Source organism: Formica exsecta, unplaced genomic scaffold (assembly GCF_003651465.1).
Source record: "Formica exsecta isolate Colony F162 unplaced genomic scaffold, ASM365146v1 scaffold59, whole genome shotgun sequence".
Lineage (NCBI taxonomy): Eukaryota > Metazoa > Arthropoda > Insecta > Hymenoptera > Formicidae > Formica > Formica exsecta.
In genome coordinates, this window is record NW_021853174.1 from 264,745 (window position 1) to 279,712 (window position 14,968).

General features: G+C 41.7%; 1 protein-coding gene across 5 annotated transcripts; it reads right to left on the reverse strand.

Annotated features, from left to right (window-relative positions):
- Window positions 1-1,032: 1,032 nt before the first annotated feature.
- Window positions 1,033-14,870, reverse strand: LOC115242270. Of its 5 annotated transcripts, none has more exons than XM_029818433.1 (16): window positions 14,540-14,870; window positions 12,582-12,910; window positions 12,234-12,405; window positions 11,413-11,853; window positions 10,786-11,089; window positions 9,929-10,536; window positions 9,642-9,768; window positions 8,770-8,978; window positions 8,044-8,448; window positions 7,343-7,874; window positions 6,998-7,210; window positions 6,654-6,862; window positions 6,161-6,397; window positions 5,726-5,984; window positions 3,610-3,878; window positions 1,033-2,224 (listed from the first exon to the last, which is right to left on the reverse strand). In XM_029818433.1, exons 1-16 carry the CDS (start codon window positions 14,681-14,683, stop codon window positions 1,682-1,684), a joined length of 5,001 nt encoding a protein of 1,666 aa, XP_029674293.1. In that variant the 5' UTR covers window positions 14,684-14,870; the 3' UTR covers window positions 1,033-1,681. The 5 variants fall into 5 exon arrangements, with proteins under 5 accessions (XP_029674293.1, XP_029674294.1, XP_029674295.1 ...); XM_029818434.1 differs by having other exon boundaries at window positions 9,953-10,536; window positions 12,234-12,414; XM_029818435.1 differs by having other exon boundaries at window positions 8,770-8,954; window positions 12,234-12,414.
- Between the last annotated feature and the right edge of the window lie 98 nt (window positions 14,871-14,968).

The window sequence follows — 14,968 nt, forward strand, 5'->3', positions numbered from 1 at the left end:
TGCAAAGTTATTTAATACTTGCGTACACGCTATGATCTCTCATTCCATCTCGCCTGTCTCACACATACACACACACACCCACACAGTTATGATATATAGTCATCGCTCGATACGCGGCCGATTCGCACGCCTCAATCGAACGATCGAGTAGTAGTATTTCACGTTAGCGTTTCATTGGTGTCCGTCGTCGCTCGGTTTCACGTCCGATTTTTGTGCGCCGTTTACGACGGCCAGACGATAAACGGTCCCATCATCGTTCAACCTTTGGACACAACAAATCGATTTTCTTGATCGAACAAGCGATCCCAAACCCGAGATTCATCCGAAAATACAAAGAACTGAGATCTCTCTCTCTCTCTTTCTCTCTCTCTCGCGACACAAATGCGACGATTCTACGCGCGCGGGTCCATCCAAGGGGATGCTAAAATAGAAGCGGAGGAGGAGAATATAGGGAGGTGGACGTATGAGGTACGCAAAGAGAGGGAAAGGAGCTTTTCCAGTCTCACACATACACACCTATTCACACATGGGAACAAGAGAAAATTCTCAAGACGAGAGATCGTCATCGTTTATTTGTGTATGCGCCGCCACGGCTCTCGATATAGCACTCGATTTCCACGAGGAAAGGAAAAAATAGCTAGAGAATTATCGATTAGAGATATGATTATTGGTTGCTGCTGGGTGAGACGGTTCTCCAAGGCACACCCATGTTGTTGTCGCATCTTCACTCCTATACGACGATATGGTTATCCCTCTCTAGGTCGGCCTCCACCTCTCTCTTCTTTTCGCGTGACGAAAAATCCGGCTTTCGACTTCTCTGGTTTCACTACGCTAGTGCGCACTCGTTTCCGCTCGTTTTTTTTTTTTTTTTAATACGCGCATTTTTCTTTTCTCGCATTCGATATAATCGCGGCGAACGTTTGTTTGCTCTGATAATCGAATGGCGGTTCCGAATAATGCGAGGTTCGAAGAGGACGAAGAGAGATTAGAAGAAATAGTCGCGTGGATACGCGATTTATAAGACACGNAGTATTTTTTTTTTTAAGAGACCATGCAACACCGATCGAGGATCCTACCGTCGCGCGAAGAAGAAGAAGAAGAAGAAGAAGATTTTGGAGAAGGAGGATTAAGAAGAAGTTTGATGAATCTCATACGTATCTCTTGTTTCTTCTCGATCGATGAAATCGTCAGTGTCAATTCTCGGCGTAAACCTTCTATCTTTTTCCCTATGCCGAGCGGTCTCCACCGAATGTCCTTTCTCCCTTCCGAGGTTCGTCCTCGATTGTATTTGTCCAGCAACGATTTCTTTCTCTTTTTTTTATAACACAATTTACGCACAATTAACGGTTATTAATAGCGGATAACAACAGCAGCAGCAGCAGCAATGGCGGCGCAGATTTTTCGCCTCTTCGTCCTTCGCCTTGTTTTCAGCAACAACACATCCGGCGAGATTACTCGTTATTATGTATTCCCTTCACTGTGAAACAACATTTGTGATAATACTGATTTTTTGCACAACTTGTCGAGAAATCGACAACTTGCGTACGCGTCAAACATGGACGTCGAGCGCGAAAAGGAAGAAACGAAAACAATCGCGATAACGTGTCGTCGTTATCATCATCATCATCATCATCATTATTATCATAATCATCGTCGTCGCGCCATCAACGATCGCTCCTTCTCACTTGCCCAATCCAAACTTCATAAAGATCAGCTCTTTGCCCTTGGATAATATGTCGCCACCTGCACTCGCGCCCGCCATCTCGGTGAATTTCTGCATCAGGTTCGGCCCGGTACTCTGCTGTTGTGGCTGTTGTTGCTGCTGATTCTGCTGCGTGTTAGGTTGCGTCTTGGACTGTGCCGTCGGTAGCACCGCCGGTATTCCTCTCATGGGCTTGCTGGTGCTCTGAGGAGGCTGCATTCCAGGTCCGCCCTGCTGATTCTGCTGCGAAAACGGCTGGCCTGATTGTTGCTGCTGCTGCTGCGGTTGTTGGAATTGTTGTTGCGGTTGCTGCTGATATCCTAGATTCGGTTGTTGCTGCTGATACGGCTGATTCGACTGCTGCTGCTGCTGCTGATACGGCTGATTCGGCTGCTGCTGCTGCTGATACGGCTGATTTGGCTGGCCCTGATAGTCTTGCTGCTGTTGTTGAAGGTGTTGGCCTTGCACACCTGGCATGTTACTACCAGCGACTCGATTGACCACGCCGCCCCTCCCCTTCCCCTAAGAACAAAGAAACGTGGATAAACGATTTTTTCTCCCTTAGATATAAAAATTTTCTTGTTTTTTTTTTTCGTCTCTTTGCTGAATTCGTCCAATCGCTAGAATGTTAATTCCATAAACCACATCTATCTTTTTGGCTAGAGACTCTCTAATCTCTATTTTCTTCCTATTTCTATTGCGCTCTACCGGATACTTCCGCTAGTGTCACTTATGCGCGAGAAGAGGCTTTTCTATCATTTTGAAGATTCTACGATTCGCGCTAATAATAATGTAATTGTTGGCAATGCGAAAAAGAGATGCAATGACCTTTGTTCTATACATTGTAGTTTAAAATAGTTGATGATAAAAATAAATAAGGAGAGTTGTTGATAGACGAGGCGTATGTATAGTCCAAAGAAGATAAAATAAGGATAGACAGGAATATTATATAAAGATGTTTGTGTCATATTTCTGATTCGTCATAAATTTTGTAGAATATGTATCAGTGTGGGACATTTTCACGCCAGCAGTCTATCGAAGCAAAAAGTACATTTTCTATTGCAACGATTTTAATGAGTATCACAAAAAGCCAAGTGAGACGATAGTACAACATGCTATATGATATAAAGCGTTTATACGACATATACGTTGACACAGTTCATGTGCTGCGCAATAAAACGCAATTTACATTTGCAAAATTACAAAAAGGCACATACAACAAAAGCAAAATGCAAAAATATTATACCAAATAACAAGTTTAATCAAGTTTTTCTAATAAAAAATAAACTGCCTATTTTTTTCAACCTACGTTACATTTGAAAGAAATTAATATCCTAAAAAATTGATAATTTTGTAAAACGATTAATATATTTTATATTTCATATATACATATTTATATTTTGCAATATATAATATATATCTTGCATTCATGCGAAAGAATCAAATATCATTCAACAAGAATAGTTAGAACCGCGAGTTAGAGCTGACAATGAAGCACAGAAAGCAACAAATACAAGATACAAACGCACAGAAATATATAAGATTTCTATAAATTTCTTCTATTCTATATAATCTCAAATTCGATATCCATATTTTATCTATATGCCAAAATAACATGAATAAAATAAAGAATTTCCCCTTGTCTAAAAGAATAATTATAATAAGAGAATATACAATTTCTCTTAGACTTGGTCTGGATAAAATTCAAATTTCAATCTCTCCATTCTTTTTAAAAGGAGATTGGCAATAATGACACATAAACAACGACTTGCCGATTATGGACAGTCGTCGATCGTGAAAGCATCGATGTACCTGAACAAGCGCACAAAAGCACACGAATTTGACGAAAAAAGCACACGAGAAAGAGAGAAAGATAGAGAAAGAAAGCGACGAAGAAATTTACTCACCTGTTGCTGAAGGTGGGGCGGTACGGGACCTTGCTGATGGGCACCCATGACACCGCCGCCGGGTGGCAAGTGACTGGGCCCATGCTGATTGGACGTGGTTACGGTCGTGTAGCTGTGGTGATTCGCTTGTTGGTAGGCTAGATGCGGTGGATTGTTTTGATGTTGTAGTTGATGTTGTTGGTTGTTCATTAGTGATGGTGGTGGTTGTTGTTGTAGTTGTCTAGAGTCTAAGTGACAGACAGGGACAGACACAGGCACAATGCAGGCATCTAGCAACAGAGAAGAGAACAGAACCGTGTTGTCATTTATGGCGCATTTATCTCTTACTTCTCTTTTTCTCTTTTCTTTCGAGTCGATCGAGCATGCCGGGGTATATATACTTTCGAGATTCTAAAGAGACGCGCAATATCCAACGCGATCAGCGAGAGACGGATTGCTAGTAGGATCATTCAAATCGCGTAAAGTTCTGGAATTGCCAAAGGCGAGGTTTTGTAAATCACGCAAGAGCACGATGCCATTATTCGTTTCTCGGCATCTTTGAATGAAATTTATGAGCGTAATCGTGATCTTACTTATGGATCGATCGATGAATAATCAAACGGAAAAATCAACGTAATCGTAAATGGCCAGCATGACAACACGACACGAACGACAATCATGTGACACGACGACCATCGATCAGTTCAGGCACACAGAAACAGATCATGTCGGTATATAAAGTAAACTGTTATATATCACAGCAACATAATCGTGTGTGTATATAATCAGTTGATAATTATATATAGTGTAAATATAATACGTATGTATATAATATAGACAGAGAGAATAGGACAGATATACGTAGAGTAGTAGTAACAGAGGCAGATAGTGCCCGGAGAGATAAAAATATATATAAAAATATACGTATATGTATATATATGTATATTAGATATATACTTAATAGAAGACACTGAAAGCAGCTTGGTGGATAGCACGTGTTCCTCGGACGTTCACCAATTCTCTTATGTATATGTGACACAGAAAATTTCTATCGATGTATATTTGTAACATTGACGATCTTGGAAACAATTTCGTATATATAACATTATTAAACGCCTACACAAAAGAGCGGGTTTATCGATGATATTTTATCGGTAAGTGCGTTCATTTGCGTGTACACATTTGAAGCGAAACAACGAGTCCTCCTGATTAAAATGCGTATGCGGGACGTATCACACGTCGAACGCGCAATTTATACTTTACTTAAAATGATGATTTCATCTAATTATACGCCGCATGCTCATTCGGCTCGATTTGCATAAAGAATATCATCCGGAGACTCGCCAGATTAACGCGCAACGCTAAAAATATCAGTGTGACCCTTCTTCTGCCTGTCGTCTGGCACATCTGGTTTCGTGTCTTGTATTGCTTGCCGTTTGCGTTTCCGTTCTTTTCTTTTACACACCGACGCGACGCTATCGCTTCGATTAAATTAAACACAACACGAGTATATTTTCGATTCGACCGTGTTTACGAAATCGGCGCGTCGCGTCGGTGTAGAAACGCACGTCAACAACTCCTCGAGCCAGTTCCAACATCCCGTTGTCTCGAATCGCGTACAACCCACGTCCAACAATTTCTAGTTTGCAGTAAAAACCAATCGCTTCTAGTTTCTAAGAATTTGGCGGCTTCCTCTTATATTGTAAATGCTACATCAAGGCATATATCGGTAATTGGGAACGTCGAAACGATATCGATATACACACGGAGGAAAAGAATCTTGCTATCGCGTCGCTACTGCAAATTCGAAAGCGATTAAACTTTGCTATTGTAATCGTTTATTCCATTTATTATGATAAAATCTATTTGTTCTGTAAAGTAAAAAAAAATCTTGCCGAATAAATTCTCGTTTTTTTTTGCCGAAACAAATTTAATTAAAAAATTTATTCGTTGCTTGTGTAATGACCGACGAAATTTGCTACAACATAAAATACGCTGTTGTGCCAGAGCAATCTCTTTTTCTCCGTGCAAAGCACAACATCGTTGATCTCGTGTCGTTTTGGCTTGAGGAGCTGGATCCATGCCCCGGTAATCGGCGCTGTAAGAAAAAATCGATACGACGACTGGTGCTGTTTACCTTTGCCACGTCGATGACCGGCCGGGGGTGGTTCCCGTGGAGGCGGCGGCGGCCCTCTCGCGCCCGGTCCTTGACTTTGGCCGCCAGGTCGCCTGCTACCAGGTGGCGGTTGTCCTTGATTTTGTCCAGGTGCCTCGGTGAGGAAGTTACTCGGCACTAAACCGCGTACGCCGTTCAGCTCGCCCATGTAAAAACCGTCGTCGTCCATATCGCCGTAAACGTAGATTTCGTTTCCGGTTTGGAACGTTAACTCCACTTGCTATAAAATTAAGAAATCGATTAGTAATATATAATAAATATGTATATAAATATATAATTCATGAATAGAAGATAATTGATGGACTTTCACAAACGATTAAATGTGTATTTAAATGATATTTTTATGGATGAGATTTATACAAAAAAATTCAAAATATTACGAGATAAAAATCTTACAGCATCAACGTTGGGAGACAATTCGTGAGGATCGTAATCATAGAGAGCTATCATCTTTTTCACGGGCATACTCGCATAAATGTCTCCCCATCTCTCGTTTTGTGCAGGTCCTCTCCTACCAGGCTGACCTTGACCCGGCGGATCTTTAAGCTCCTCTACCATGTTATAAGGAACGTATCCTCGTCTACCCCGACACTCGCCCCAATAAAAACCATCGGCATCTTTCTCGCCGTATACCTATGGAACATAAAACGTTATATAAGATTTCTTTTACATACGTACAATAAGAGAAAATTGTGACATTTTCTCAAATACAATATCATTATATAGATATAAATATAAGAGTCGAATAGTTAATTTCAATTTTATTAAAAACTTTAGAAAACTAATATGTAATTTTTTACGTAAAAAGAACTAATTTTTGTTTTAATTAAAACATAATTTTAATATTTTTACAAATACTAAACAAGAACAATATGAAATAAAATGGAACCTTGATGGTATCGCCTTCGGAAAATGGTAATTCCTCTTCGCACGCATCTGGATTTGGTGACATGGTTGTGGGATCGTAATCGAACAGCGCCACGAACCATCGCTGCCTTTTGTTCATCTGTTGAGCTGCACTTGTTGGATGACTTGGTCCACCTTGAGCTTGTGTGCCGCGTGCACCACGATAAACTGGACCTCTTCCCCTTTGAGATCCTGAATAATACACAAAAAAAAATATTAATATATATTAACATAAACAAAAATTTTTCAAAATTTTTGGATTAAAAATTAAATTGCTAAATTAGAAATTAAATTTTATTATAGCAAAGGCAATAACTGCATATATACCCGTTTGGTCATAATAAGGATCTTGAGGTCTACCGCTGGGACCACTCATGTTAGGAGACCTATGCGCGCCAGGTGGACCCTGTGAGTCCATCTGAGGACCATAACGATGATGCGGGCCGTGATGCTGCGGCGGCATTCGCGATCTTCGTGTGGGATCATCCTCCTCGCTGTAATTTGCCTCGCTCGCGGAATCCTTTGTGATCTCTGGGATACCTGAAACAGACCGTTTATAGACCGCGATTAGATAGAACACAACCTACATAATCAGGGGAGTTCGAGTTCCGGCGAAATCACCCATCACTCAACCCAGATTCCCCCGCTTTTTCGTATTTCTCCTATATTTACCCATTTGAGGAATACTCTGTCCGGGATAAATCTCTTTGTCGGAAAGATTCTCGTCCGTCTCGATGATAACCTGACCGTGGGCGTCCACCCTGTTGCTCACGTGTCGTCGCATGTGCGAAGGCATCGGTGCGTTTGGGTATCGCTGACTAGTCATGCGATGACGAGCGGAATCATCCTGTTGGGGAACCATGCCGGTAGACTGTTGCTGTCGTTGGTCCACCATATGCGGGGCTCCACCATGGGACGGCATGTGACCTGCGGTAGGACCCCCGCGAAGCACGCTGCAAGGTATCGCCGTTGCGCAACTGTCACCCGACTGACTCTCCCTGCTCTTAGTCCTGACGGTGATGTGCTTCGGGTTGAGACCCATAAGCTTGTGTATATCGACGAGCGCGTGATCGCCGGTGGGGCTGTCGACATCGGTGACTTTCTTACCATCGGCGTACACCGCGTAACCGGTGACGGCCGAACCGTTTAGGGCAACAGGCTGCCAAGTCACTAGCAAAGTGCCGTCCTGCGGTCCAGCCTCCACCTGAAAATTGCATAATATTACGTACCATTAGTGTTTGAGAGATCTTTTCCTTGAGAATAGTATTATGAAAATTTCAGAAATTTCAAGTTAGGCTCTAGAATTATTTTTTAGAAAATTTAACGATTATAAATTTTTATTTTTTAATAAGGGAATGTAAAATTTTATTAACCTGGATATCGACCGGAGGATCTGGTAGTCCCTTGGGCAACGTCTTGAAGTGGACGTGGCAAGCCAAGTTATTTGCCGCCTGGGCGTTTTGTTCCTCGAAGTGCGTCGCCCGTAAGTTCTTCGCCTTGACGGTCACCCTGTATATCGTCGACGGGGCTAAGCCGGTGATAGTATGCCTGTAAACGCCCGGCTTCACTGTTCTCACTTCCACGTTGTTTACGCATACGACGTGTTGATGATTGCTGTTACTGGGTAGCCAAGATATTACAGCGCTGGTCGCCGTGACGTTCGACGCTTTGACGGCGGTTGGACCTAACGCGATATCCTTACCGATCACCATTGTGCAAGCAGCATCGCGCGACGTTCTTCTCGAATGCGTGACCGAACGCACGCTTATTCTGTGCGGCTGCATCAACAGAAGAATATGTTTTTAATACAGTTCAAATAGATTAAAATATAAAACAGAAAAATGTTTAATCTACTATTTTTATACTAGTTGATCCATCATTCTATTACATGCTCTGAAATCACATAATCATTTAAAACTTAAGACAGTTTAATCTTTTCCATAAAGCACTTTATCTCGTATATATTTTAGTCCTAAAATCACATAATCTTAATTTTATAATTAATAATTACAACTTCAAATTTGCGGTCGCATGTTTTGCACAATGTTTGAATTCTATAGAATTTAATGAATAGTTTTAATAAGAGATTTTATACAAACCCGAGTAGAATCGACTCCTTCTACCAAGGCTCTAGTCCTCTCAGTGGCCTTCACCGTGACTTTCAGCACTCCGTCCACGTAGACATGGTAAGACTCGAGTTGGTGCGTGTTCTCGGGCGCGGTCCATCCGATCAGCACGCTTTTGTTGAGTTGCCGCTCGAGTGTGAGGTGCTGCGGCGCCGGAACTAGGTCCGAAAACATGTAGACTTCTTCAGGAAGAAAAGACAAAGACAAAGCCTAGCTGTAGCTAAGGATCTCTGACTATTGTCTATCTCTCTAAGCCAACCTAAGTCCAGCCAACACTTAACACAGTGCAACGCGATTCGGTTCTCTGCGTTCCCCATTTTATTATGTGACTACTCACTTCGTGAAAACCGGTTCGGGATCGAGGCGTGGACGTTTACTGTTTGACATGCATAGATTTTTTTTGTCCCCAATTCGTGCAACAAAGAAAAGAGAGAAGCGCTATAGATACATACACTGAGAATAATTTAGTATTGCGTTTTTGAAGTATCGAATATTATATTGAACATGTATAGATTACACACAACACACACACACACGCACACACAATTAAGCGGGACGGACAAACCATGAAAGCAAGTTCTATAGAAAATAATTTCTAAAACTGCATCATAATTATATTATTTTGGAACAATGATCCGAAAAATCTTTCAACCACATCGTTGAAAGCGAATCCGATTGCCAGGTTTTCTAGAATTATTAATTGATCCAAGTACCAAATACATCTAGACATTTACTGGATTGCGGGCGTAGATTTGATATCTATTATATTGTTTAATTTGATGTTAATAACATGCGTCATGCATTGTCTCGCAAATTATCACAGCAAACTGGTAGAGCGTACTAACCTGGCGGTTCTTGTTCATCCTCCTCCGCGATATTGTCAAGTTCCGCGTACGCGGACAGTTCTGCTTGACGATTCCGGTTACCTTCTTCCAACGCGGCTAATTCTAAATCAATATCTTGCAGATAGCACTAAAATATACGAAATAAAAATTATTATTACACCCAGATTAACATTTTCTCAATGAGATTTTAGTAACATTCTCATTAATTATTATGTATTGACATTGTCATAATGTCGATGTATTTGTCGCAAGGATTAAAAAGATAAGTGCGTCGCATCATTAGATACCTTGTTAGATTTCATATTGCTCACTTGAGGGATATTCGTCGAGGCGGAATCGTCCACGTCTCTAAGGCCGAGAACAGCTTGATGAAATTCCAATAGATCATCGCCGACCAACTTCTGCACAAAGTTGGCCGGCACCAGACCGCGTCTACCATCGAGCGTCTCCGCGTCCAGAAAACCATCTTCGTCCGGCTGGCTCCAAACTAGGAGATAATCGCCACCCTGGACTGGCAGTTCCGCTTCCGGATTCGCGTTCGGTGAATGTTGAAATGGTTCGTAACTAAAACGGGCTATGTAAACGTAACATCTACCCTTGCCGGGCACGTCCAGCATATCCACTTGACCTTCGGATACAATGTCTTCGGTGTTGGTCAATCGGTCCAGGGGATTCGTCAGTATACTCGTGGGGATCTTCGGCATTTGCCTGGGACCTAAAAAGTGATGGCCGGTTGCGGTACTCGGCGCGGTCGGTGAGCTGGCGCGCAAGCTCTGCTGGATCTGCTGAATGATTGCCTGCTGCTGAAGCTGATTGGCCTGCGATTGGGCGGAGAGTTGTTGCATCGCTTGCAGAGGATCGCCTATTGCTTGTAACAAGCCTCCCGAACTAGTACCTGCACAAAAAGATATCAAAACAACCAATTAACTTTAAAAATTGCGCTGTCGCACTGTCTGTTTAATAAAATAATATACTTCTCACACTGAAAATAATAATATCATAAATTGAAAAGTTTAAAACAATAATGCTCTAACTTTTGTTTAAAAGTTGAAAAAATAAAATTTATTTTTTTTGCTGTCTAAAAAAAGATAAAACAACTATATATACTAAATCTTTTAATGATACATATTTGTGCAATTCTGACCTGAGGTTACGCCCGACGTCCCAAAAGCGTTGGTCCCGACGGTAGTGGAATAAGTCGATCCACTCGTGGCGAAGGTGCTTTGACCAGTGGAAAAAGGAAGAACAGTCTGGGGTACGCTCGTGAGGCCTCCAAGAGTGGAATGGTAGGACGTGGTGGAGTACAGCGAGGGCAACGTGGTCTGCGGGATATTCGTCTGCGGCACACTGTAATTGTGATGGGGCAATTGGGTATTGAAGCTGCTTGTGCCCGTGCTGTAAGTCCCATTCGGATGCGATGCCATGGACAAGTTAGGATATGTCGTTGCCTGTATGCGATACACAGATTCATTATATTGTAAGGTTTATAATCTTATTAGCCTTTTTTACAATTTTTGAGATGTATATATGATAAAATCAAATACATCTAATATAAAAAAGTACGATGAGAAATTGATGGCCAAAATTAATCCGTAACTGCTCTACATTAAATCTATTTTAGGCAGATACTTTTTTAACAAACATTGAAAACAACATAACTAGTTTTATTTAAAGGTAGATATCTTTGTAGATATCCAAGAATCCTGTTACTTATTGTTAAGTTAATTTATCTTGTAAAAAAGTAATCGCGTTTGAATAATTGATGACACACCTGTTGACTGCCATTCAATTGATAATTCTGGGCGGTTTGAGCAGGCTGTGTATAGTGAGGCATCACACTCTGGCTGACCGATGTCAGGTACGTGGTCGGGGCCGGATGTTGTTGCTGCGGCTGCTGCTGCTGAAGCGGCTGCTGATACGTTTGCGTATGTGGATAGCTCTCCTGATACTGATTGCTTGTAAAGTGTGAAGTGTGCGTTTGTTGCTGCTGTTTCTGTTGCGACGGCAGAGTACTTTGGGAATGGGAACTCGATAAATCGTGCTGTTGCGGCTGATATTGTTGGATCTTCTGTTGGAAAGCGGGCTGTGACTGGCTGCTGGAGAGTGACGGCGCCGGCGGTATCGGCTCGCTGTAGTGATACGGTGGTCCGTTCGGCGTCAGTGGAGGACAGCCAGGCATCATCGGCGTTAACGGCATTGGTGAGCCTGCGTACTGTTCGAACAAGTCTTATCAATAATTAGCAAACATCTCAGAGCTTCTCAGCTCTGATTATTAATGTAAATAGCGGCAAGAATGCTTTCCAAAACAATAGCAAGAAAAACTTTTTGTCTTTGATCGCTAAAAACTCTTAACGAGTCTTTATAGAATATAAAAAATAAATAGAGAGAATGCGCGCAAATTATGTGAAAATCGTTCAAATATAAATGTAATATAAATGGAAATATAATAATATATCGATCAATAATTAGTATAGAGTATTGTAATATATATTATCAATTATTTAAAAAATTACATTTATTATTGACGTCTTGTCTCGGTATTAACGGAATAGATTAGAGTGACAAAGATAATCATAGAAATGGATTACATACGTGGCCCATCTGGGTAGGCATTCCGAGGTTGAGGGCGTGCGGATGAGGTGGGTGTTGGTGTTGGCCGAGATTGGGAAGATTCTCCGAGCTGGACCGAAGGATGCTTTGCGTGGCCGAGGGTTGTTGCGTGGTTATCGCGCCCCGCGACCCGTGATCCAGTTCGTGTAACATTCTGCTGGTGCTAAATTGATTTTAATTAATCATTCGCGCATTCGCGATTCGCCAATACAATTCACAAACTGATACATCTTTATGCACATATACATATATACGCAGCGTGCAAAGAACGAAGTTGTAAATGCTTGACGAATTCCATCTTTATTAACTGAAAAGAAATTTTATCGATACCTATTATCCTGCTCGATCTTGGCGATGATTCTATCGATCTCGGAGCCAGATGGCGGCCAAGTGGACGTCGGGACGCTCGAGGATGTGACGTGCCCTACGATCGGTCCTCTACTACGCGCACGTCTCAAACTGGTCAGCTCTAGCGACAGCTCCTCGTGCTTCACTATCTGCAGCTCCGTCTTCTTCTCAAGCTCCCGGATCTTCGACTGCAACGCCTCCACCGACTCCGGGCCCTGATAGCGTCCTGCTATCTTCTCCCGCAGCTGGTTCTGTGCATCCGCGTGCTGCCTCTCCAGCTCCGCTCGTCGGGCTTCCGTCTCTCGCATTTGCTAAACAAATCGTATAATTAGCGTTGTCGCGTAAATGATATCCGTAAACATTCGGTAGATGCAACATCCTCTTCAGTGCATGATTGATATTACTCGGTAACATGTAGCTACGTAGGTTTATTAACATAAACATGCGCCAGCGCCTTAATTAATAGAAGCTATTTATACAAGAGATTTATTGTTTCTGGAATCACGCAAGTAGCGAGATGAATCTCTTATGTCTAAAATTAAAAATCAAGTTTAACATATCGCAACGAAAATATTATACGATAAAAAGTATAATTTAATAAAATATTATAATTTTTAATTTTATGTATAAGATATTAATATAATTTAACTTAAAAGAGCAATTTTAATAAGATGTTAATATATAAGAGACATAATAATAATAATAATAATAATTTAATAAGATATAAAATATATAAGTATAGGATGTTGATATAATTTTATATCATTATCCGACAATGTTCCAGAATGGAAATAACGGATGAAAAGAGAAGCTGGTTTGATTTTTGCGGCCCCTCTTAATAACCTGGAGCGAGGTCTGGTTAGAAATTCACGACTAGAATGTCACATTTGTAATGAAAGAGGAGCTTTTGTGTTCCAATTGCCCGAAGGTGCGCGAGCAACTGATCTCTCGCTGTATATAATCTAGCGGAAAATCTTTCGCGAGAAAAAATGTCATCGGAAAATAAGAGAATAATCCGACAGATCATTTCAACGCCCGTCTTCTCTTTGATATATTCTTTCTAATTAATCGGTAATTATGGCACGACATCCCATATGTAATCTGCAAAATTGCTTACCACTTCGCGAAATTAATTGCTTCAATTATCTAGATTGCGGTAGGGTACTTCTGTCGCGAGTCAGTATTAATTTTCCCACGTGTAGATTTTCGAGATCCCTACATAAATCGCTAATGGAGTTCAAGTGATTTTATGTTACGAATTAAAGCCTCTCGGAAAAGGAGCAATCGCAGCCGGAAGATATTAATAAAAACTTTTGTTTTTCATCATATTATGTGAGCTTTATCGAGCATCCGCGGCGAGAATGAAAGAGAGCTTTTCATAAACCGCGATTCATTGTCGATGGTTTACACATAACTTTTCTGTACGCGCGCGCGCGTGTATGTATATGTGTGTGTGTGTGTCTATTGATTACATGCATATTACTTCTCCACATAATCTGCTTTAATTTCAAGGACTTTCGGTTCGCGACGAGCGCACGCACGCGTTCCGCAATCGCGAATTCGTTAATATCGCCGCTAAAGATCTCTAATTTTTGTTAACTACGAAATAACATCTCCCTGTTTCTATTCCTTCATGAGAGCATAGAAACAGCGAGGATTAAAGATTTAGTTTTTCTTAGTTTAAAAAAAATAGCATCCGGATATCAATTCTATAAAACAGAAAAAAGCTATATTTAATTAAAAGCCATAATTAATTGCAAATTAAATAAACGACAATAATGAGTAGTAATAATTTCTCAAATAATTATGGTGGGAAAGCAAAACACTGATAATACAAACTCCAATATTGGCAAACTCTTTTATCACGATGATGCAACATTATATGAAATAATGATGTCGCGTGTCGAGATAAGAGAAATGGACCAAGAAAAAGAACTCACCTCCAGGATGGATTCGAGAACTGCGTCCTGCATGATGGTGGTTCTCGTGGAGGTGGTAGCCCCGACAGCGGATCCGATACCCTGCAGCTGCGGAGCGTGAGGTGCCGTGGAAGCGCCACCTCCAACACCACAGCACTGCAACATCCCTGAAGTCTGAGACCCTCGCCAGTCTTTATCGCGGCCGGTCCCTATCGATCTAACGTGTGTGTCTAGGAGCTATCTTAATTAATTGGGCGGCCCGCCTTTGCGCGCCCCGTCGAGCCGCGCCGCGCACGACACACACGATTCCAGACACAGTTTAACAGTGCGACTTTAGTGTAGTGCGAAAGGGGATTCCTATTTCTCTCTGCGAATTCCGCCTGAACGAGCCGGGAACGAGCCGGGAACGAGCCGGAAGTTGTTCTCGTAGCTCTCGGAAACGGGGGGGGG